General features: G+C 40.9%; 1 protein-coding gene across 2 annotated transcripts in view; it reads left to right on the top strand.

Moving 5' to 3' along the window:
* The window catches only part of LOC126295167 (ankyrin-3-like), a 26,387-nt gene extending 24,352 nt beyond the window's left edge, over positions 1–2,035 (top strand). For both annotated transcript variants that reach the window (XM_049987463.1, XM_049987464.1), the window contains exon 6: positions 1,279–2,035. In XM_049987463.1, coding sequence (XP_049843420.1) covers positions 1,279–1,756 — 478 coding nt within the window. In that variant the 3' untranslated portion in view covers positions 1,757–2,035. The remainder of the gene's footprint in view (positions 1–1,278) is intronic.
* Positions 2,036–25,944: the final 23,909 nt, after the last annotated feature.

Raw genomic sequence — 25,944 nt, 5'->3', positions numbered from 1 at the left:
CGTGCGAGTGTGTGTGTGCGAGTGTGTGCATCCGTGCGAGTGTATGCGTGCGTGCGTGCGAGTGTGTGTGTCCGTGCGAAGGTGTGCGTGCGTGCGAGTGTGTGTGCGAGTGTGTGCGTCCGTGCGAGTGTGTGCGTGTGTGCGAGTATGTGCGTGCGTGCGAGTGTGTGTGCGCCCGTACGAGTGTGTGCGTGCGTGCGAGTGTGTGTGTGGGTGCGAGTGTGGCTGCGAGTGTGTGCGTCCGTGCGAGTGTGTGCGTGCGCGTGCATGCGTGCACGCGTGCGTCATCGTGCGTGTGTGTGGGGCGTGCGTGCGTGAGTGCGCGTGCGTGTGCGTGCGTGCCTGGGCGTGCAGGCGTGTGTGCCGAGTGCGTGTTGTGCGTGCGCGTGCTAGTGTGTGTGTGTGTGTGTGTGTGTGTGTGTGTGCGCGCGCGCGCGCGCTAGTGTGTGCGTGTGTGGCTGTGAGTGTGTGTGTGTGTGTGTGTGTGTGTGTGTGTGTGTGTGTGTGTGTGTGTGTGCGCGCCTGCGTGTGTGTGTGTGTGTGTGTGTGCGCGACTGTGTGTGCGTGCGAGTGTGTGTGTGTGTGCGAGTGTTTGCGTGTGTGGCTGCGAATGTGTGTGTGAGTGTGTGTGTGTGTGTGTGTGTGTGTGTGTGTGTGCGTGCGAGTGTGTGTGTGTGTGTGTGCGAGTGTGTGTGTGCGTGCGAGTGTGTGTGTGCGAGTGAGTGTGTGTGTGCGAGCGAGTGTGTGTGTGCGAGTGTGTGTGTGTGTATGTGCGAGTGTGTGTGTGCGAGCGAGTGTGTGTGTGCGAGCGAGTGTGTGTGTGCGAGTGTGTGTGTGTGTATGTGCGAGTGTGTGTGTGTGTGCGAGTGTTTGTGTGTGTGGCTGCGAATGTGTGTGTGTGTGTGTGTGTGTGTGCGAGTGCGTGTGTGCGTGCGAGTGTGTGTGGGAGTGTGTGCGTCCGTGCGAGTGTGTGCGTGTGTGCGAGTGTGTGCGTGCGTGCGAGTGTGTGTGCGAGTGTGTGCGTCCGTGCGAGTGTGTGTGCGAGTGTGTGCGTCCGTCTGAGTGTGTGCGTGCGTGCGTGCGAGTGTGCGTGCGAGTGTGTGCGTGCGTGCGAGTGTGTGCGTGCGTGCGCGAGTGTGTGTGTGCGTGCAAGTGGTGCATGTGAGTGCGTGCGTGTGTGTGTGCGTGCGCGTGCGTGCGTGCGGGCGTGTGCGTGCGTGCGTGTGCGTGAGTGCGTGTGTTCGGAAATAGTGTTGGAACATCTGTGATTTTCTGCAGGACATTATCTGAAGAGGAGAAGGGCAGGAGGCTGATCCAGGCAGTTGTTCAGGGCTCAGTGGAAGAGCTGCAGGCACTGCTGGCGGCTGGAGTGAACGTGGGGGCGAGGGACATGAACGAGTGGACCCCCCTGCACTGGGCAGGTATCAAGGGATACGTGGAGGTGGCGAGGCGTCTGCTGGCGGCAGGTGCGGACGTGGGGGCGAGGGACAAGTTCCAGCAGACGCCGCTGCACCTGGCTGCGTGGGGCGGCGGCGCGGCTGTCGTCAGGCTGCTGGTGGCGTCCTCCGCCGACCCCGACGCCAGGGATGTGGACGGGTGGACGCCGTTGCACTCTGCAGCGTTCGAAGACCAGACGGAGGCGGCGACGGCGCTGTTGGAGGCAGGGGCCGACGCGGGGGCCTTAGATAACAATGGGAAAACCCCGCTGGACATCGCCAGACAGTACAACCAGCAGCACGTGATAGACGTGCTGTGATAAACCTAAGAGTCCCACACGTGTCTGTGGACTACAATAAATAAACATTTTTAACAGTATTTTTCGTTGTTTGTAGAATAAAGCTTACAAAAAATCCTGCAGTAAGTTTTTGTACACATTCTTAGACAGTGTGTCTAACTCCTGTAGTAAACCAGATGGATACAATAACGATAAAAGCAGATGTATAAGGAAAAGTAAAAAGACTCTAGCTTCCATTCTTGAAAACTAGATAAAAATCGAAAAATATTCCATTAACAATTAACACTGTGGCCCCGTTCTGCTCTCTCACGATGTCTAATGGCTACTGAAGTCGCTGATATGGAGTAGCTGGCATGTGTCGTGCTTGGGTAGCTCACATGGTAGAGCACTTGCCCACAACAGGCAAAGGTCCGGAGTTTTTGAGTCTCGGTCCGGTGCACAGTTTTAATCCGCCAGGAAGTTTCATATCAGCGCACACTCCGCTGCAGAGTGAAAATTTAATTCTACCTGGCAGTAGATGGCAGCACTATGCACCTAATATGAAAAACGTATGCTTCGGAGGTGTCCGGATACTTTTGATTACATAGTGTATCTAATTATTGAAAAATGCTTCGTAGGAGCATGTTTGGTGGTATATAAAACTACTGTAAATTTCTCAATCGCGAAAATTTTGCTTTAGAAGGTCTGTATTGAGAATGCAGTTTCACCTCAGGTCTAAGATCACAGTTACTGCTTGCTGTGCACATGGTGCAAAAACAGGTAACTGTAGTTACAGTGTGACATGGTTAGTAACATTCACACCACTTCATTTCTTAACCCAGAGTAAATTTACATGCATCTCTGCAGTACACATAGTTCTGTAGCTACTGTGTTTAATTGCAGTTGGACGCTGGTACCAATATACACCCTACATGATGAGAAGTCATGTTATCAGTCTATTGTCAGTTAAAAAGGATGGTAAAACAACCTCAAAACATACACATTACAGGGTGCAGCAGGAAATTTTCAGTCTTCCCATATTTCCCTTCTGCCCACCTTCAGCGAATGTTTTTCCAGCCCAGCGCCATGTCAGCAGAGCAGCTGCAGAGGGTGCAACACAACAAGCCGAACCTCAGCAGTCAGTCTGCTGAACTACGGCTCGTGGCAACTGGAAAACAGTTTTGGCCAGTCCTGTCAGAAAACTAAGCCAGACACACAGCACGTGAACTGTACACCACTCCCAGCGAATGAAAGCCAATCGTGTTCTCAATATTTCGAAAAAATGGCTACTTTGCAATTTGGCAGAATAGATTATGAATAATTGCGGTGATCAATCTCCATTAACAAACAGGCTATTTCCACTTGTAAGGGTGGGGGTTTGTTTCTTTTTTTTTTTTTTTTTTTAATTCTAGAATGGAGAACATCTGTGTGAGGAGAAATGACAATAATGCACTATTTCTCACCAAATTACAGCTTTAAAACAGTTTTCAACTTGACAACATAAAAACAGCGCAATGGGTAACGCATCTTGCCAACGTCAAAAAGGGAAGTAATTTTATACATAACAATGTTAAATATTAACTCTCTGAAAGAACAACAATATCAGAAGTTGAGTCCGCCTTGATGCAAAACACCTTGTTATATGTTTAATTTCTTTATTTTCCCAAACTAGTTTCGGCGACAAATATCACCATCATCAGTGGGCTTTTTTAATCTAGAACATGCAGAGAATAGCATGGTTACACAAACAGAGTGGCACATTATTACATTTTTACTGATCGTTTTTTGAAATATACTTTTTTATACTACCTTATTTATTGCAAGTTACATAATGTTTTTGAGCATTATTTTTGCTGTTTGCAACATATTTACTCCGTGCTTATGTCACCGTTTTTATTCACGAACATCATGTCATCTGCAAACTGTATGAGCGGCTGTTAGTAAACAAATACTGAAGGTGAACTGTGTATGTCAGCAATATACTCTTGGGATTGCAGCAGCGTTGTGGAATGCAGTGTAATGAAACTGTTACTTAGCTATTTGTGTACTTACGTTCGTTGGATGGTGTGGAGACGCTTTTATATACACAAAACAAAAACTTTCGCACTTTGTTTTGGCTCGCGGGTATTACGCCATCTTGCCGTCCGCGCGTGTCGCGAGAGGTGTATCGCATGTGGCGAGAGAGGCTATGAAAACTGTAGCGCGAATTACGACGACTCCTGTTCTTTATTTATGTCTGTGTGTGTGATGGGGAAGTGGTTCTATTGCGTGTGTGTGCTTGTCTGTTCTGAGTCCTTGGCCAGTTCTCTCAGAGCAGTAAAGAGTGTGTTATTGCAAAGTGTTGTGTTTTCGTTTATTACATTTTTCCCTTCGACTATGGCCTTTTGTATATAGTAATTTTCTTCTATTGTTAGTTGTTGGTATAGACTGTTGCTGTTTTTCAGAATGTGTAGATCGTTTTCAATATTAGTGGGGTTATGGTTTTTGTTCATTAGATGTTCTGCAAAAGTTGAATGAGTGCTGTCACTCTTTAGAGCTCTCATGTGTTCTGTGTACCTTGTTCGGAAGTTTCTGCTTGTTTGTCCTATGTACTGGGCCTGACAGGAGTTGCAGGTGAGTTGATATATTCCAGCGTTGCTGAATTTGTCTGCGGTACACATGCGATACACCTCTCGCGACACGCGCGAACGGCAAGATGGCGTAATACCCGCGAGCCAAAACAAAGTGCGAAAGTTTTTGTTTTGTGTATATAAAAGCGTCTTCACACCATCCACGAACGTAAGTACACAAATAGCTAAGTAACAGTTTCATTACACTGCATTCCACAACGCTGCTGCAATCCCAAGAGTATATTGCTGACATACACAGTTCACCTTCAGTATTTGTTTACTAACAGCTGCTCATACAGTTTGCAGATGACATGATGTTCGTGAATAAAAACGGTGACATAAGCACGGAGTAAATATGTTGCAAACAGCAAAAATAATGCTCAAAAACATTATGTAACTTGCAATAAATAAGGTAGTATAAAAAAGTATATTTCAAAAAACGATCAGTAAAAATGTAATAATGTGCCACTCTGTTTGTGTAACCATGCTATTCTCTGCATGTTCTAGATTAAAAAAGCCCACTGATGATGGTGATATTTGTCGCCGAAACTAGTTTGGGAAAATAAAGAAATTAAACATATAACAAGGTGTTTTGCATCAAGGCGGACTCAACTTCTGATATTGTTGTTTTTCTATGCAAACACGGACCAAATGGAAGAGTTCCAAGATAAAATTATTGTCTCTGAAAGAACATTGATCGTAAGCACAATATTATGAAAGTTTAATTGGAAGTTTCTTTACGAAATTGCTCCTACGCATACGTTATGATGTTGGTCAGTACTATGAAAATCGCCCGATTCCAGTTCAAAGTTCGGTACTATTTAGGATGACAATCAAGTCTATGGTGGATGATTAGTCAAGTGACAAATTTGACGGCAAGATTACTCAACGCCGCTCGAGTTTACAGTGGACGCAAGCTGGTGAACCAACAAAACGTATGCCTCTGCACGCGGTATTTACCTTAAGCTACATCGTGCTGCTGCCTGCAAGGCCGATCTCTCCCACTGAAATTCCTACAAAACTAATCTGGCCTTTGCTGAACTTTCCAGCATAAACTTTCCCTAGGTTTCTTGTTATGCAAGAGAACATGTACTCAGCCCTAGTCTTATTATACAGGCACATGGTTGGAGCAGTGTACATAGTATAGTGACCTGTCAGTTCTCGCAAGAACAATTAACTAATCTGGCTGGTTCGTTTCTCCACAGTGGGAGCTAACCGTTGCTGCAGCTATTTTTTTAGTTGGAGTGCAGCCGCTGTGAATGCACTGCCCACATAAATTTCTTCTCTGCATCGTACGGAGCTTTAAGCGCTCCATTCTGCACTTGAGAAGAATCCACCTGAAAAATTTCTCTCTTTTCCTACTCACGGCACAACTACCTCCCTCCACTTAGGTTCCTGTTTCACGTCACGGCTTTCTTCAACCACTCGGTACGTTTCCCTTCAGTATTTTTCTCCTTCCTAGTGCGTTTCCGCCAATCGGACGTTTTATGATTGTTCCAGACGCCTACAGTACATTGATCTTTCTCGTGTGTCTCCCACGCTGGACGAAACTGCATCACTCTTTTGTTCGTATCCTGTTGGAATAACGAAATGCAGTTTTCTAAAGCTTCTTCTCTGCTCTTGGGCAGATGCCCCGCTACAGGCGGTCCTCTGGCTCGAATCACCTGGCCCAGTATCGCTGTCCTCCTTCCTGCCAACCCTTTAAGTGGTTTCTGGCCTAACTCCTGCAGTGCAACTTTGCTACGCTGTTGTGGAGCTGGCTTTTCAAAACTAAAAGCAACTCGACTCGCGTTCCCTGTTCTACCTTCCACTCAAAAACATGCATTGTATAGGAAACGTGTGTTAATTACCATCAATTCCTTTGAGCATTTCATATTGATAGGCAAATGTTCTCATAACTGCCGATTTACATCATGTCATCTTCACCTTCTCGTTGCGATTTGTAAAGGTCTCATGTAAGGTGTGAATCTGACCATTTTATTCTGCCACCTTTACACACTGAGTACCAGGAAGCAGTGACAGCATATCTTACAAGCCGTGATATAATGAGAATGTAAGCTAGGCCAACAGATATTCAAAAACAAAGTGATCATCTATGAAACATGCATATAGTTTGTTTATGGCAAAAGACATTGAAGCAGCAGCCAGACATCATAACACAGTTACAAATGGTACACAGCACAGGCAAAAAGAACATTAATATCATCTTGATATTATTATGCCTACTTTTCAACATCAAGCTTCAATAGCAAAAAAAAAAAAAAAAAAAAAAAAAAAAATGCAATTGCCCTTCAGGCAGAAGACAGATTGTCAACTACCAGTGCAAGACATTGAGACATATGTCACAATGCCGACTTCTGAGTTGTATTTCACCAAAATTTACCAAAGATAGAAAACATTAATGATTGATTCTTTAATTTCACAATAATTAATGGGCTGCGACCATACCTCACTGAAATCGATATAATATTTATGTCCAGATTGTTAAGAAAGCCTTTATTCTAACTCTTTATTTTCCCTCATTACGCTTCTTAGTCATATCTCTCACAAAAATCCGAACTGATCCTCATTCCGAGAATTACTACACATGTCTTTAAAATCACCACCAACAAACTCGTGATAAATAGAGCTAAATTTGTATCATCTTGTCTACAAATATTTAAAAAATTTAGATTATTTCTCACTAGTTGCTTTGGTAACTTTCCAATACGTTCAGGCTTAATAAAAATTATCTACTCATGTTTATCTCAGGTAAAATAGTCTCTAACAACATCGTGATTTTCAAGAATGAAGTCATTGAATACAATTGAATTATCTTGACATTAATCCAGTGCAAGAATTTAATCATTATCTGCAGTAAAAGTACTAATCTTTTTATTATTTTTGTCTTTGACTTTCTTATACACCTTTATAAATTCTTGATGTTTTGGCTAATCTAAACTTTCAGAGTAAACATATGAATGACTGATTTTGTTCCATTTCAACCAGGTCAGAGGTAAAATATGTTATTGTCAATCATTAATGCTGTCTTTCCACAATCATTAGATCCTATAGTTGCACCCTGAATGGACTGTGATCAACACTTACAGTGCTTACTGTTTGATTTCTTCTCTGGAGTTATTTTTGGTTCACAATCAGTTTTCATTTCGTTAATAATATTTTTAGTAGTAATAAATTAGCCACTTATTTCAATTGAGTGACAAGTCATCTGCTCTAAAAAAAAATAGAAAGGAAAAACGACTGACTGTACCTATACAGCACAGCTATAATAATATCGCATTGGTTGGTTTATGTACAAAATTTTTGACACCAAATATTACATCGAATAATATTAACTGTATTGTGATGGGGAAATGATAAAAATTCATGTAGGTCCCTATAGTTTAAAAACCACAGCAAATTTTACTGGTGCCAAAGAGCCAAATACACCCATTCAAGCAAATGAGATTTTAAAACGAGTTTTTTGTTGAGAGCTATGTTAAATTGTACACGGAAAAAAGATAACTGTTGATAGTGTGTTCAGATTTAGTAATACAACTGTTACTGAAACTTCCTGGCAAATTAAAACTGTGTGCCAGATCGAGACTCGAACTCAGGATCTTTGCCTTTCATGGGCAAGTGCTCTACCATCTGAGCTACCCAAGCATTACTCATGACCCATCCTCACAGCTTCAATTCTGCCAGTACCTCGTCTCCTGTGAGGATGGGTTGTGAGTGGTGCTTGGTTACCTCAGATGATAGAGCACTTGACCATGAAAGGCAAAGGTCGAGTTTTGGTCTGGCACACAGTTTTAATGTGCCGGGAAGTCTCATATCAGCATACAATCTACTGCAGAGTGAAAATCAATTTCAAGATGTTCTTAAAATTATTCCATTTGAATTAATTAACATTAATTGTAATTTAGCTGATGTGATGTTTGTGAAGTATAGTGATCACTTTCATCGAGAAACTAACATTATTGCTCCATTTGGGCCTAATGTAGGATTCAGAGCACTAGTAATTCATGAGTCATAGTACCGTGTATAAAGTTCAAGAGTTAGAAATAACTGTAACTAATGAAAATGATAATTTGGTTAACTTCATTGGTGCTAGTGGGACAGTTATTTGAAAAAAGTCTTGATAAATTTTTGTCGCTATCAGGTAAGTAACATTGACAGCTATCAATTTTACTCATTCAATTTGAATGAGAAATCTAAAAAATAATCTAAATATTCCTAAGAAACATATTGAAATTAACTTTCACATGAGTGCTGGTTCAGTTCATTCAAACCATGCTCAGTGCTACACGGGCTTTAGTATTGCTGATATTCATTATTATCCAGCATAAGATGGTAAATCCAATAAAAAATTAATCGATAGTTATGGTGGCAAAGGTATCTGATTTTATAACAGAAAACAAAGAAATAATATTCTGTACAGAACTTTTATTTCACCATTAGATTTGTTGTACTTGACTCAATCTCTTGTTGAAAAAATAAGCATGGAAGGGCATATAACTAACAACGATAAAATAAATAGCAAGGAAAATGAAGTGTTTTATTCATCAGAAATGTTTGGTGGATTTTTTAAAAAATTGTAAAGAAATTATGTGGGCAGTGATCCTACCATAATTTTTACTTGGAGTTCCAGTGCTGGAGATGATATACTTACACGAGCTAACTACAATGTAACTGAAACTGAAGTAAAAGGTACTCTTCCAAAAGAAGATGAAATTGTTGTAGAAAGCATAGAGACTCATGTTACTATCATTAAATACGAACCAACTTATATGGCTGAACATTGACAAAAACAAAAAAAATTGCGATATTTTTCTACGAATTGCAAACTGTAGAAGTGTCTGGGTTGAGTACTAAGAAGAATTTCAAGCAAGATATCGGAAGTTACTGCAACTCGCTAGAATTTTAGATGCCTTATTTTATTGTCGTTGCATTTCAGACTGATTGAATAATCAACTGTTTGTTTCATCACTGTATGATCAGGTTCAACTATAGACTTTCTATTCCAAAAATGAGAGAAATGAAGTTTTCCTGAAGCAAATGTGGAATATTAATCCTACTACTACTACTACTACTACGTGATCAGCCCCAGTGGGCCGCACACATCTACAAGTTTCCTCCTCCACCGTATTCTGTCCATTGCTGCATCCGCCATTCGTCCACATCTATTGACATTTGTTTTAAATCTTCATGGAGTCCGTCCCTCCAACGCTTCTTGGGTCTCCCTGGTGGTCTCTTTCCTGTAGGTGTGAAATCCAGGAGCTTCCGAGGCCATCTGTGATCCTCCATCCAGGCCACATGGCCGGCCCACTGCATTCGTTTGGCTTTCACAGCTTCTGCTATGCTGGGATGCTGGTATAGTTCCTCAAGCTCTTGGTTGTATCTGATCCTCCATTCCCCTGTATCTGCATCCAGAACCGGACCGAAGATCTTCCGAAGCACTTTTCTCTCAAAGACAAGGAGCTTACGGAAGTCCTGTTTCCAGATACTCCATGTCTCAAAGCCAATTAGAACAACAGGTTGGATCAGAATTATATCTATCTACATCTACATCCATACTCCGCAAGCCACCAGACGGTGTGTGGCGGAGGGTACCCTGAGTACCTCTATCGGTTCTATTCCAGTCTCGTATTGTATGTGTAAAGAACGATTGTCGGTATGCTTCTGTGTGGGCTCTAATCTCTCTGATTTTATCCTCATGGTCTCTTCGCGAGATATACGTAGGTGGGAGCAATATACTGCTTGACTCTTCGGTGAAGGTATGTTCTCGAAACTTTAACAAAAGCCTGTACCGAGCTACTGAGCGCCTTTCCTGCAGAGTCTTCCACTGGAGTTTATCTATCATTTCCGTAACGCTTTCGCGATTACTAAATGTCTCTGTAACGAAGCACGCTGCTCTCCGTTGGATCTTCTCTATCTCTTCTATCAACCCTATCTGGTACGGATCCCACACTGCTGAGCAGTATTCAAGCAGTGGGCGAACAAGCGTACTGTAGCCTACTTCCTTTGTTGTCGGATTGCATTTCCTCAGGATTCTTCCAATGAATCTCAGTCTGGCATCTGCTTTACCGACGATCAACTTTATATGATCATTCCATTTAAAAATCACTCCTAATGCGTATTCCCAGATAATTTATGGAATTTACTGCTTCCAGTTGCTGACATGCTATATTGTAGATAAATGATAAGGGACCTATCTTTCTATGTATTCGCATCACATTACACTTGTCTACATTGAGATTCAATTGCCATTCCGTGCACCATGCGTCAATTCGCTGCAGATCCTCCTGCATTTCAGTACAATTTTCCATTGTTGCAACCTCTCGATACACCACAGCATCATCTGCAAAATGCCTCAGTGAACTTCCGATGTCATCCACCAGGTCATTTATGTATATTGTGAATAGCAAAGGTCCTACGACACTCCCCTGCGGCACACCTGAAATCACTCTTACTTCGGAAGACTTCTCTCCGTTGAGAATGACATGTTGCGTTTTGTTGTCTAGGAACTCTTCAATCCAATCAAACTCTTACTTTGTTCATTAAACCACTGTGGGGAACTGTATCAAACGCCTTGCGGAAGTCAAGAAACACGGCATCTAGCTGGGAACCCGAGTCTATGGCCCTCTGAGTCTCGTGGACGAATAGAGCGAACTGGGTTTCACACGATCGTCTTTTTTAAAACCCATGCTGATTCCTACAGAGTAGATTTGTAGTCTCCAGAAAAGACATTATACTCGAGCATAATACGTGTTCCAAAATTCTACAACCGATCGACGTTAGAGATATAGGTCTATAGTTCTGCACATCTGTTCGACGTCCCTTCTTGAAAACGGGGACGACCTGTGCCCTTTTCCAATCCTTTGGAACGCTTCGCTCTTCTGGAGACCTACGGTACACCGCTGCAAGAAGGGGGGCAAGTTCCTTCGCGTACTCTGTGTAAAATCGAACTCGTATCCCATCAGGTCCAGCGGCCTTTCCTCTTTTGAGCGATTTTAATTGTTTATCTATCCCTCTGTCGTCTATTTCGATATCTACCATTTTCTCAACTGTGCGACAATCTAGAGAAGGAAGCACAGTGCAGTCTTCCTCTGTGAAACAGCTTTGGAAGAAGACATTTAGTATTTCGGCCTTCAGTCTGTCGTCCTCTGTTTCAGTGCCATTTTGGTCACAGAGTGTCTGGACATTTTGTTTTGATCCACCTACCACTTTGACATAGGACCAAAATTTCTTAGGATTTTCTGCCAAGTCAGTACATAGAACTTTACTTTCGAATTCATTGAAAGCCTCTCGCATAGCCCTCCTCACACTACATTTCGCTTCGCGTAATTTTTGTTTGTCTGCAAGGCTTTGGCTATGTTTATGTTTGCTGTGAAGTTCCCTTTGCTTCCGCAGCAGTTTTCTAACTCGGTTGTTGTACCACTGTGGCTCTTTCCCATCTCTTACAATCTTGCTTGGCACATACTCATCTAACACATATTGTACGATGGTTTTGAACTTTGTCCACTGTTCCTCAACACTATCTGTACTTGAGACAATTGTGTTGAGCCGTCAAGTACTCTGTAATCTGCTTTTTGTCACTTTTGCTAAACAGAAAAGTCTTCCGACCGTTTTTAATATTTCTATTTACGGCTGAAATCATCGATGCAGTAACCGCTTTATGATCGCTGATTCCCTGTTCTGCATTAACTGATTCAAATAGTTCGGGTCTGTTTGTCACCAGAAGGTCTAATATGTTATCGCCACGAGTCGGTTCTCTGTTTAACTGCTCAAGGTAGTTTTCAGATAAAGCACTTAAAAATATTTCACTGGATTCTTTGTCCCTGCCACCCGTTATGAATGTTTGAGTCTGCCAGTCTATATCTGGCAAATTAAAATCTCCACCCAGAACTATTTTGTACAGTCGAATCTTGAACTGTCTGGAGAGAGATTTGGACCGAAGCAGTTGTGCTAGGCTGTAGTAAGATCGGTTTCCTGCTTGTATTCTGGCATTGATCTCTGCTTCACATGACGAGTTCTCAGTGAAAAGTGCCCCTAGGTATTTTAATTCTTGCACTCTCGTGTAGGAATGGTCCCCAACCTGCAGTGATTGTAGATGATCATCAGTCTGACAATGACCACGTGTCATAACGAGGTACTCTGTCTTGGCTCCGTTTATGTTTAGCCCAAATTTGCTGGCAACCTCCTTTAGTGCTTTTGTCATTTGATCCAACTCCTCTTCCGACCTAGAGAGTAAACAGATGTCGTCTGCATAGGCTAAGTATGCCAGTCTCTTTCCTTCGATTTCAATCGCTTCGTTCTCTTGGAAGGTTTCGCGTACGATCTTCTCGAGGGCAAAGTTAAACAGGATAGGGGACAACCCATCTCCTTGCCTGAGTCCTGTCACAATTTCAAATTCCTCAGTTACGCGATTTCCTATCTTCACCTTTGCATGTGTTTCGTTCAGACAGATCTTTATCAGATTGATGAGTTTCTCTGCTATGCCAAACTCCCTTAAACAGTTTAGCAGGCTCTTGCGATATATTAATCCACCAAATAATATTTTTGTCAAAGCTTATGATGCATTTCCTGATTTTAAATGTGCCATAGCTGAAGGGAGATGTAAATGTAAAGCCATATAATTTCATTATGACTTATCTGATTTATACCATTAATACGATTCATAGAAAAATATTGCTACTAGTCAAAAGATGATGGTGATGAAACATTGTACAACTTATAATAACTGGGAAAGAAAAGGGGGGAGGCAGATAGAGAGAGGGGAGGGAGGGGGGAGGGCGGGGCGAGAGAGAGAGAGAGAGAGAGAGAGAGAGAGCTGAAAATCCCTCTGATGTTTTCTTCATGGGACTGAAGGTTTTGTCGAATTTTATTAATAAAACATTTTCCTAAGGAAATGGAAGCACTCAAGAAGAAGCTCAATAATGCAAGAAATTCTAATTTGTTCTAAAAAATTAGTGAGCTGCCAGTATATGTTCTGAATAACATTACTGGCCGACTTTTTGAGTACTAGACATGTCTGCAACTGAATAACGAGTTTAAGAATATTCTGTCTCGTAGATATTTGAAATTAACTGATGACAATTTTCAGTTTTTTTAAAAGGAAAGGTTAAATCACCATACAATGGAATGAAGAAGCTTACAAATAATAATGAATTTCATTACAATATTCACCTTATTTACTTACCCTATCTTACCTGCTAAATTTGAAGATAAAGTTATATTGATTACTAATGATATTTTATGCTTTATACATTATGGAAACTCTGTGTGTTCAAGAATCCTTTCCCCGAATTACTACAAATATAAATGAGTTTTTTTAACAACTCTTAGAAAATTTATGAGGGAAAATAAATAAATGACAAAATTACTCTTCATTTCCCTATGTTTTCATTTATTTCCTTCCATTTTTCTTCACTTCTGACCATTTCTTTATTTTTTACTAAGAAAATATTTTTAAAAAATGATGAAAATTCCACAAAAATAATGAAAAAATGGTAAAGGTAGATATATATTTTGTAAGTTCTGGCCTATTTTTTCTTAAAAGTATCAGAAATTAAGAAAACCCTACATCATAAAATTCATATCCACTTAAGGTTCTGAATAATTTATTGAAAAGTATAAAAAAATTTAAAAAAATAAATAACAATAAAACTGACAAATAAATGAAATGAAAAAGTTAATCATTGAAATTTCCTTCCATTTTCCTCCATTCCAAACCATCTCCCTCGAATTCACTCTGTTTACCTATGTTTTCTTACATTTTTGAAAAAAAAAATCCTCAAAATGAATTGTTTATAGAACAATAAATATTTACGTTACGGTTATTTTTATCTTAAAATACAGCAGAAATGGCGAAATTCCGGAGAAATGGTGCAATTTCAATGGCTGAGTGGCTGAATGAGCCTGAACTGACGTATTTATTCTACTCTACTAACTAGATGTAATATGGCTGCACTACTACTAATCCTTACCAGAGTTACATAATTCCACATAATTATGAAGGGGATTTTAACGGATTCTTACATTCCCAGGGTTTGGGCTGGCATAGTGATTCTGAACATAAGTAACACCCCTTACATTGGTGATTCACAGGGACTGTGTCGGTTACCAGCTGTTCTCCAGTATTGTCATCAGAATATGTGCAGGAGCTAGTGGGGACTGCAGCAATATTCTGGACTACTTTGTTAGACATCAATTACTTGACGCCACAATCTGATGCTCGTGATACCAGAGTCACTGGTGTTGAAATGCTATGCATAAGAATGATTTGGACAAACACTGCCATAATATTTTATTCTTTTAGGCATCAGTATTTATCACGTTCATTGGTGGTCAGATTAACTTGTACGCTGAGCGGTTCTAGGCGCTTCAGTCCGGAACCGCGCTTCTGCTATGGATGCAGGTTCGAATCCTGCCTCGGCCATGTATGTGTGTGATGTCCTTAGGTTAGTTAGGTTTAAGTAGTTCTAAGTCTAGAGGACTGTTGACCTTAGACATTAAGTCCCATAGTGCTTAGAACCATTTGAACCATTTTTTAACTTGTACATCATATGAAATACCTAGGTATTACAATTACAAACAACTTAAATTGGAAAGAACACATAGAAAATGTTATGGGGAAGGCTAACCAAAGGCTGCGTTTTATTGGCAGGACACTTAGAAAATGTAACAGACCTGCTAAGGAGACTGCCTACACTACGCTTGTCCATCCTCTTTTAGAATACTACTGTGCAGTGTAGGATCCTTACAAGATAGGACTGACGGAGTACATTGAAAAGTTCAAAGAGAGGCAGCACGTTTTGTATTACCACGAAATATGGGAGAGAGTGTCACAGAAATGATAAGGAATTTGGGCTGGAAATCATTAGAAAAAAGGCAGTTCTCGTTGCTACGGAATCTTCTCACGAAATTCCCATCACCTCCTTTCTCCTCAGAAAGCGAAAATATTTTGTTGACACCGACCTACAGAGGGCAGAACGATCACCACAATAAAATAAGGGAAATCAGAGCTCGTACGTAAATATATAGGTGTTCATTCTTTCCGCATGCTATTCGTGATTGGAATAATAGAGAATTATGAAGGTGGTTCGATGAACCCTCTGCCAGGCACTTAAATGTGATTTGCAGAGTATCCATGTAGATGAAATGATGGGGGAACTGGGGTAGTTCAGTTTGAACACGGGTGGCCATTTCTTCTAGGCATCAGTCTTGTGGCCACTATGATGTGGCCCACCACGAATTGCTCTCTTATGCCAAGCTTTCCATCCCAGAGAAGTACTTGCAATCTATGTCTTCAGTTATTTGCTTGGATGTATTCGAATCTGTCATCTTCAACAATTGATACCCCCTACAGTTCCCTCTAGTTATTCCCTGATGTATTAGCAGGTGTTGTATCTCCTATTCCTTCTTCTAGTCAGTGTTTCTCGTACATGCCATGGAGGACATCCTCATTTCTTACCCAATCACTCCACTAATTTTTAATGCCCTTCTGTAGCACCAAAACATCTCACTTCGATTCTTTTCTGTCTCAGTAGCCCAGTGTCCATAATTCAATATCATACAATACCGTGCTCTAAACGTGTATTCTCAGAAGTTGCTTTCACAAATTAACGCCAATTTTTTATACTAGTCGACTGCCCTTGGCTGGGAATGACCTTTATGCCAGTGCAGGGTTGCTTTTTATGTCCTCCTTGCTCCATCACAGATTATTTTACTGCCTAGGTAGCAGAATTACTTAACATCGTCTACTTCATTATACCCAGTTCTTCTGTTCTCGTTTGTGTTACTTCTCACTATTTTAATCTTTCTTCAGTTGACTCTTAATCAATATTTTGTACTGATTAGAATATGTCTTTCCTATCGGTACAGCCTGTAATTCTTCTTCACTTTCACTGAGGATAGCAATGTCATCAGCGAATCATATCATTGATTTCCTTTCACCTTGAATTTTAAACCTACTCTTGAACCTTTCCTTTATTTCTGTCGTTGCTTCTTTGAAGCATAGATTGAACAAAAGGGGCCGCAGACTACATCTGTGTGTTACACCATTTGTAATCTGAACACTTAATTCTTCGTTTTCCACTCTGTGTTCTCTTGGTTCTTGAACATCAACTTTCCCTAAAGCTTACCCATATTTTTGTCAGAATTTCAAACATCTTGAACCGTCTTATTTTGTCAAAGGCTTCTTCTGAGTTGGCAAATCCAATAAACACATCTTGATTTTTCTTCGGTCATGGTTAAATCATCAATCACTATATCAGAAATGTCTCTCTCCATGCCTTTATCCTTCCTAAAGCCAAAAAGATTGTCACCTAAAACGTCCTAAATTTCCTATTCTGTGTATTATTCTTGTCATCAACTCAAATATATGAGCTTTTAAGCTGATTGTGGATAATTCTCGTAGGTATTAGCTCTTGCTATTGTTAGAATTGTGTGGATGATATTTTTCTGAAATTCTGATGGTATATCACCAATCTCTACATTCTATGTGCCATAGCGAGTAGTAGTTTGGTTTCCACATCCCCCAACGAAATTATAAATTCCGACTTGATGTTAACTAACCCTTCTACCTTATTTTGTCTTAAGTTATGACAAGCTTTTTTAAATTGTGACTAACACTGGCTCGCTCTCTCTCTCCCTCCCTCTCTCTCTCTCTCTCTCTCTCTCTCTCTCTCTCTCTCTCTTCCCTTTCGACTCCTGTTACTTCTTCTATCACATAATCAGGCAAGTGCTCCATCTCACAGACACTTATCTACTCTTTCCACCTATCTACTCTCAGGTTGTATCGAGGTATAGTTTGAACAGTGATCCTCACTGTGTTTTCATATGGCTTGAACTAAGAACCAGATACTAACCCCTTAATGTTCTTGAAAGGGATCTGTATGGAGGTCATGGTTTGATGGTGTGGGGTGGGATTATGATTGGTGCACGTGCACCCCAGCATGTCTTTCACAGAGGAACATTAACAGGTCAGGTGTATCAGGATGTCATTTTGCACCAGTCTGCCTGCCTTTTCAGGGGTGCAGTGTGTCCTACCTTCCTCCCGATGGATGATAATACACAGCTCCACCGAGCTGCCATCGTGGGAGAGTACCTTGAAACAGAAGATATCAGGCGAATGGAGTGGCCTGCCCGTTCTCCAGACCTAAACCCCACAGAGCATGTCTGGGGTGTTTTCAGTCGACGTATCACTGCACGTCTGCAAACCCCTATGACACTTCAGGAGCTCCGACAGGCACTGGTGCAAGAATGGGAGGCTATACCCCAGCAGCTGCTCGACCACCTGATCCAGAGTATGCCACCTCATTGTGCGGCCAATGTACGTGTGCATGGTGATCATATCCCATATTGATGTTGGGGTACATGCGCAGGAAACAGTGCCGTTTTGTAAGCAGCTTTCACTTACGTAAAATTTTGAACAGCTTTCACTTAGTTATATTCAGCAGAAATCCAACCTGCATTTGGATTGGACCTCCTGAACTCTTGTGCAGAAAGGTGTGCAGTATACTACTGCATCAATTTTCAATAAGAATTCAGAAGTCTCAGCAATAATCCACCCACTTTCAAATCGAAACTGAAGAGTGTCCCCATTTGCTACTTCTAATACTATTGTAGAGTTCCTTGAAAAATTAAGCTGATTCTTATGTTATATTGATGACTGCTTTTACTGAAACTTATGACTTGTCTTTTTTTGGGTTCATGGACATTAGTTTTATCTGTTATCACTTATGTTGTAATTTCATGTACAGACACGTTCCATGACACTGGGAGATTTGCTTCTGAATGGCAGTGGCAATAATAAAGCAAAGGTGAAGCGGGAACGGAAAATGTAGACTGCAGTAGCTCGCAGCCCTGTGTTCAGCAAGATGGTTTGACTGATCACCATCCCAGATGAGCAGCATAACTCGCAGATGATATGGGATGCTGTCCTCAGGGAGGATCAAAGCAGACCGGAAGGAAATGCAATAGTGCAAATCAATCATGAGGACACAATTTTGTTTCCTGGAGGAGGAAAACAAGAGGACGCTGTTATTCCAAGAGCAGCTGTAATTCCCCCTCACAGGAATGAATGCCACGAACATTCTGATGGAGGAGAATCATGATGGGGATAGGGGGGAATGAAAAAATGAAAGGTTGTTGCCTCAGTAGCTGCAGAGTGCCTACCTTCAAAGTCTCCCTGCTACTGGTACAGAGGCTGGAGGATATTATTCCATGAGATCTAGAGAGGTGTTAGCAGTCTCAGAGGGTCAGCCTGAAGAATCCAGGGTAGAAAAACTGTTGGCAGTGTGCACCGGCGAAATGGACATTTGCTGGGTGAGATTATCACACAGCAGATTATCACAAAGCAGTTTTTCCTTCACCCAGTTCTCCTGGATGGCACACTCCAAGATACATGGGACATTCTTATGATGAGGCCGCATGGTCACCATTGCAATTCATACAGTGGGCAGAAAGAGGCAGGACCTTATGAGCATCCCTACAAAATGTGACACATTTGGCCATGTCTCAACAGGAATTCACATGTGGCTGTAGTGTTGTCACTGGTAACAGACCATCAAGTCTGGAATGAACAATCTGACTGATGACTTCATAGTGCGCTCTGGTAATTGACGGAAGTAATACTCTGTCAAGTTGTGTGTGTGTGTGTGTGTGTGTGTGTGTGTGTGTGTGTGTGTGTGTGTGTGTGTGTGTGTGTGTAGTGCAGGGGCATTAAGGCTACATCAACCTATTTCGTCATCCAATGGACTGGAGTGATGTCCAGATCAGGGAGGAAAGTTTGGATTTACCCCTGTCAGTCCATCAAGTAGCGTAATGTAAATAATAGTATGTGAAGAATTCAGCATTTGATGGACCTTGACATGAACAGGATAGCCATGGAGGAGCAAAGCCATAAGCAGTTGTTGGGCTTGAAAATCGCAATATTTACTTCAGCAGACAGTTCCATCCCTCCGTTTCTCTCATAATTTTTTCAACAGTTCAGCTTATGGGCTTCTACTCTTTCTGTATCCACGCCAGCACATGTGCATCCTTGACAATTTTTCGTCAAAATCTCAAAATCCAGGACTTTTACTGTGTCAGCACTTGTTGCCGTTTCAACTCCATTCTTAGATTTGTGTCCTCGTCTCTGCCAGGAACCATCAATGGCAATACTGATATCAGTGCAACCATCATTTGCTTCCACTGCTTCTGTTGTTGCAGATATCATGTAATCTGTAGCCACTTAATTTACACAATCACCAATGACATTTGTGTAGTGTTTCTAGTGTTCATCCTCTGTAGGGTGGCCTGGTAAATTCATGATGCTGCACAACATTTATCCAGCTGTCCGACCCTTCCCAATGCACCTCAGTCCATATACTAATCTTACGTCATTAGTATACAGGGTGGTCCATTGATCGTGACTGGGCCAAATATCTCACGAAATAAGCGTCAAACGAAAAAACTACAAAGAAAGAAACGTGTCTAGCTTGAAGGAGGAAACCAGATGGCGCTATGGTTGGCCCACTAGATGGTGCTGCCATAGGTCAAACAGATTTCAACTGCGTTTTTTTAAAATAGGAACCCCCATTTTTATTACATATTCGTGTAGTAAGTAAAGAAATATGAATGTTTTAGTTGGACCACTTTTTTCGTTTTATGATAGATAGCGCTGTAAAAGTCACAAACATGTAAGTACATGGTACCACGTAACATTCCGTCAGTGCGGACGGCATTTGCTTCGTGATACATTACCCGTGTTAAAATGGACTGCTTACCAATTGCGGAAAATGTCGATATCGTGTTGATGTATGGCTATTGTGGTCAAGATGCCCAACGAGTGACATCTGGAATTGAGTTCTTCGTCGTTGTTGTACATCCGACGACCGCTAGATGGTGTTCCTGCCTCCTCTAAGCGCTATGTGACTCAAAAAAGACGCCAAAACAATCCCCATGCATTTGTTCTTGCAGTGCGCTTCTGTAGTTCTCTTTATCGCAAATGTTTGTTGTACAATAGGGGACAGTTTGAAGAGGAAATTCTGAGACTGCTCGAAGAATCTGGATCTGATGTTGACGATGATGGGTTTGGAACTACAATTTGTTGTTCTGAAATAGATGGTACTTATAATAGTCAGACTATGTGTTTAGGGATGGCAATTATATTCTCGGCAGTTTCACTGATTCATTTATTTTGATGGTAACAATGTGTGTTCCAAAAATGAAAATGGGCTATCAGATGTATTACAACATTCTATGAAGCAGAGGCAGAATACAACAGAAGTAGTCCCAAAGCAATGTTGTTGACTGGGTAAATGACGATGTTCAACATCAATTACTGCTGTTTGAAGGTGCAAGTAATGTCTTGGCAAGTTTTAACGCGAAAAGCACTGAATTTGGTTGTCTGAGCGTCTTTATTGACGCTAATGTCGTAAAAAAAAAACAAAGACAAAAACAAACTGATACACTGCTGCAACAATTTCCAGATTGCGGAGGCAACATAAGATAACTTCCAGGTCCATTTAGGCTGCTGTGACACTGCATGAGATTTATCAGTTTTTTCCATAATTATTCACATGTGCCTTGTACAGAAACCCAATGTTATGGACTATTGGAGCAATGTGCTAATACTACATTCCTCTTTACCTGCAAAACTCATTAAGAGACAGATTTAGGTCAATTCACTTTGCGCTTCATTTGAATAACAATGATAATTACATAGGAAGGGGGTCAATCAAACCATGATCCTATACACAAAATCTAACCTTTTTTTTTTTTTTTTTTTTTAAAAAAAAAAGGTGAAAGGTATCTACTGACGCAGAGGTTTTGGTGCCATTTATTTTCGTGCCTACAAAGCAAGCCTGTGTAGTGCTACATAAATTCGACGGCAGAAGTAAGTTGCGGCAGCATCCACCAACTTTTTTTTTTCAGAATTTCCGCTTACTTTGCACTCGATTCTAAGCCGCAGGCGGTTTTTTTTGATTACGAAAACCGAAAAAAAGTGCGGCTTAGATTCGAGTAAATACGGTATCTACATAAGTGTCATACACTGTACATGGACCGGTTTTATACTTCTGTAAAATTATTTTAAAGATTGTTTGATGAGTGCACATCTGCTGTCGGCACAGTAATGAGAAACAGAAGAGGCCAACCACAGGAATTCAAACAGAATGAGCTAAGAAGAGATGAAATAGTATTCAAGAGAAAAAATTCACTGGAAAGATACTAGGGATGTGTTTGCCCTTGCTACTAAACATAGAATTACAAGTAGCGTTACAAAGACAACGCCTGATACTTTATTACAATAGAAATATAACTGGTGTTGATCATGGAGATCAGCTAGTGACCTATTATTTTCAACAACAAACAAAAAACGGCGGAAAAGGGTATCTCTTTCCATGTATGTGTGTATGTATATACGATGTGTGTGGTCAGTTTTTACATTCTGTACAAGAAACTTCAGCCTGTCTCAAAACAAACCAGCTTGTTTGCTTTTATGGTGAACCCGGGAAAACAAATACCCTGTTTGCTGCTGAATCCTGCTTTTCATCTTCGTTGAAAGCTTCATGACTAACAGCAAGGCATTTCCCCACTCATATCCAATCAGCAACAAGCAAGAAGTATGCATCAAGATACTGCATTGTTTGCTGTGTGAAGGGCACACGCAGTACTGAAAAGTGAAAAAGGGAGACCAGATTGTGGTGTGAAGAATGTAATGCAGGATTGTATCTACTTGACTATTTCAAGCAGTATCTTAAAAAGATAAATTTTGCTCAATGAAAATGTATAAATTCAATTAACTAGTTTTGACATCTTATAATAAATTCGATTTATTGCAATTACAAACTTTTTCTACCTCTGAATCTTCTATTTTCAAAATATAATGATTCTGTAAGTATGTGATATCTTTCAAAAACTTTAAACAAATGGTGAGATATAGGACGATAATACAAACTTCAGTTGAAAGATTTCTCGACAAATAATGGTTGGTTGAAACAAAATAACTCCAACTGTAGAAACAGGGCAGAATGATAAACATCGGACAGCAAGCCGACTGGAAATAAAAGTCACTACACTCAGTGTTGTATTGTGTGGAATAAAGGTTTGGCAACCCTGCAGACAGTGTGGCATTGACGGAAAGTGGCCCAGGCCTGCTATGTGGGCTTCCCCCTACCGCATCCACACTGAAACTAAACCAAACTCCTCCCGAACAGGCCATGAAGGCCCAACGGTACCGACCAGTTGCATTGTCATCCTCAGCCCATAGGCGTCACTGGATGCAGATCTGGAGGGGCATGTGGTCAGCACACCGCTCTCCCGGCCGTATGTCAGTTTCCGAGACCGGAGCCGCTACTTCTCAATCAAGTAGCTAATCAGTTTGCCTCACAAGGGCTGAGTGCACTGAGCTTGCAAACAGTGGTCGGCACACCGGATGGTCACCCATCCAAGTGCTAGCCCAGCCTGACACCACTTAACTTCGATCATCTGACGGGAATCGGTATAACCACTGCAGCAAGGCTGTTAGCACATCCACATTGTCAACCCTAGAGTAATTTTGAACAGACTATACATGAAGGCATTACCGGAACAGTACGAAAACTTCATTGTCTACAGGTGTGGTTAGTTTCAGCAATAAGGAATAGCTTATGTTTTATAAACATTCAGAAAAATTATTGCATGTTAACATTCAATGAAAATCACAGAAACTAATTTCCATCGATATAGATATTTTGATTACTTATCGTAACAGTAAGTCACTTCTTTGACACCTATTGTCACTTACAATTATTTATTTGATTTATGGTCCAAAAGTAGGGAATTCTACTTCTTGTACTTTCATGATTCTTGTAAGGTAAACTCCCTATTGCATCCCCCTCAAATTAAGTGGTAAGTTGGCCCAGTGCTAATCAAAACTGAACATAGATCAACCATGAAAACAGGAAGATGGCACATTGAATGGTGAAAAACCTCAAAATGGAAACAGTGAATGATCCCAGGCAAACAAGTGCAACATATAGGGAAGTTTGAGACCTACAATGTCGGGGTTAAGTGGTCATGTTGTTGGACTGCCAAGCACATGATATGGGCTCAAAACTTTCTCATGCCTTTTTTTTTGGACAACATCGTTAACTGTCTGTCCAGTCATTGAAATGTTTGGCCTCTTCTGTAGTCTTAGCAGTTGTCATACTTTACATTGGTTATATAGAATATGAGTCGTGTGGTAAGAATACAGCCCATTGCAAGTTACGAGATCAATAGTGAGAGCAGGCGAGATACCACAGACATCTCACAGAAGTGAAAATAGTCAAAGGGTATTAATCATGTTACAAAAATGGAATTCAAAAGTCATAACTTCCAAAAATAAAATGCAACTTGAAAAATGTTAAAAACTTGTTTCGGCAGAGTGCACAGAAACTGTAGGTTTGTCAAACTATTGTGTTCACTTGTTGCAGCTTATGTCAAAAACTATTATGTTTTCGTCATTCCCTTGAGAGTGAGCACATTTGCATTCAAATGAACACCTAAATCAGGCAATCTAACTCATTCACCAGGTGTGCAAATTAGGTGCACAAGTAAGATTTGTATCATATGATACACCTACTGTCAGTAAAGCCTTGTATGACTTAGAAGTGTCTTCCTGTGGAGGATGTGATTGACTTGTCACCTTGTTATAAAACTTTGCAGTTCCTATTTGAGAGCCACTTCCTTTTGGATAATAATACAGTAGTTGTGCAGAATCAACTTTCAGTATAGATCCCTTCATTACACCTCACTGTAGAAATGGACGTTACAACAAAGGCACAAAGTTCATTACTGTGAATAGTTGGGAAAAAAAATGGAATGAAAACCTTTGAACATAACTCACCCACTTTATAGTCTAGCAATGTGACCCCTCAATGACAACCCTGTGGCTTTTCCACATTGTTGTATGTTGCATTTGTGCTTGAACCATACACCATTTGTATTTTGCTTCTTTTAATAATTCAATGCATCTTCTTCCTGTTTCATGCTTAATTCGTACTCAGTTTTTAATGAGCTGTCAACTGGGCCCTCTTACCACTAAATCTGAGGGTACAATGGGAACTTTCCCATGTTAGTACCACCTCAACCACACAACACTGATGTATCAATTTTATGTGCAGATTTGTGAAATATTTTGTTCTCTTAGTTAATATCTCCTGCCTCAAATGCAGCTTCAATTTTTTTACAGTTTGTCAACAAAAAGTATACATGACAATTTACAAGCTTAGAAATTTTATAATTTGCATGTGCTATCTTCCGTTTGTGGCTCTTGCTGAATATGCCCACTTGTTGGACTGTTTTTACAGTAAAGAAAATGGAACTCTGGCACATATAACATTATATAATGCTTGACTATCCCAAAATTCAACAAATATTGCAAGTTTTGCACAGTGTTATGTTACAATCATGTTGTATCAATGAAAATTGATACTGTATTTTTTCCTACTCTACTTTACGAAATAGGTAAGTTCCTTCTATCTGCATAGTAGCCTCATACAGTATTACAATGTCCACTGGCTGTTTTTCTGAGTGGTGGATTATTTGCATGTGGTGTGACATGTAGTTTTGTGACCTGATTGCAGAAATTTTTAAGACTCGCCCATCAATTTTCCAGTTTGTCTGGCATGTAGTTGGGCAGACTGCCTGGTGGGGGGTAGTCGTGGCATTATCAGCAGTGGCGCCTGTCCATCTGGAGTTGCTACATGCCAGGCTGTAGGTTCTCTGTTGACGTGACGCTGGACTGAGCAAAATGTGCTGAAGATAGTGGGGGGGAATCTTGAAAGCATGATAATTTGCTCTAGCATGCTATACTGTGAGAGTGACTGTGTTAGCTGACAAATGTATGTATATTTTTTTTAAATGCAGCGTTACAGCTGTGCAGAATCGGAATGTTGATGCAGTTCTTTGATTCTCTTTATTTAAGTGTAAAACGATAACAGGATTGCGGATGACAGGTGTATCATGCAGTGTGGTGTGAATATTTGTAGGTATGGCATGAATATTCCTACACACACACACACACACACACACACACACACACACACACACACACACACACACACACACACACACACAGCACTGATGATAGCTATACCACGGCAGTAATCTAGATAGATATGCCGTAACTGACATGTGCAATGTACTGCTGTGTTCATCACTGATTATCACAATGTAAATAAACATATGGCATCACCTGTACTGCAGACAAAGAAGCAAACACTGCCCAAGATAAGAGCTGACACTACATTCTAACCATGCAATTTCTGTGGCAGGACCTGGGTGCAGTGCAGTTTACACAAGTTTAACACAGCACCATACAAGCCCCTACTAAGTCCTTTGAATAATGTAGAGGACTGTTTCACAGAGCTTATGGGGTGCCGCTGGGTGACATCTTTGACAATCACTGATACTTTGCCATTTGTAACTAAAATAATCGAGTGTTCACCTCTGAAACTATCAGGAGTTGTTTAAGGCACCATTTGGAAGCATTGCCTTAAATTGTATGAACACTTTATAAGACAAGAAAAATCAAATTTTCCTATGAGAATTGGTTCAAGATTGCTACAGAAAAGCATATAAGGTTCTGTCTTCAAAAGATAAGTTACTTACAAAATGAGTTTACTGATG

Source organism: Schistocerca gregaria, chromosome 11 (assembly GCF_023897955.1).
Source record: "Schistocerca gregaria isolate iqSchGreg1 chromosome 11, iqSchGreg1.2, whole genome shotgun sequence".
In the NCBI taxonomy this organism is placed as follows: Eukaryota; Metazoa; Arthropoda; class Insecta; order Orthoptera; family Acrididae; genus Schistocerca; species Schistocerca gregaria.
This window is presented reverse-complemented; position numbering and strand designations above follow the sequence as displayed.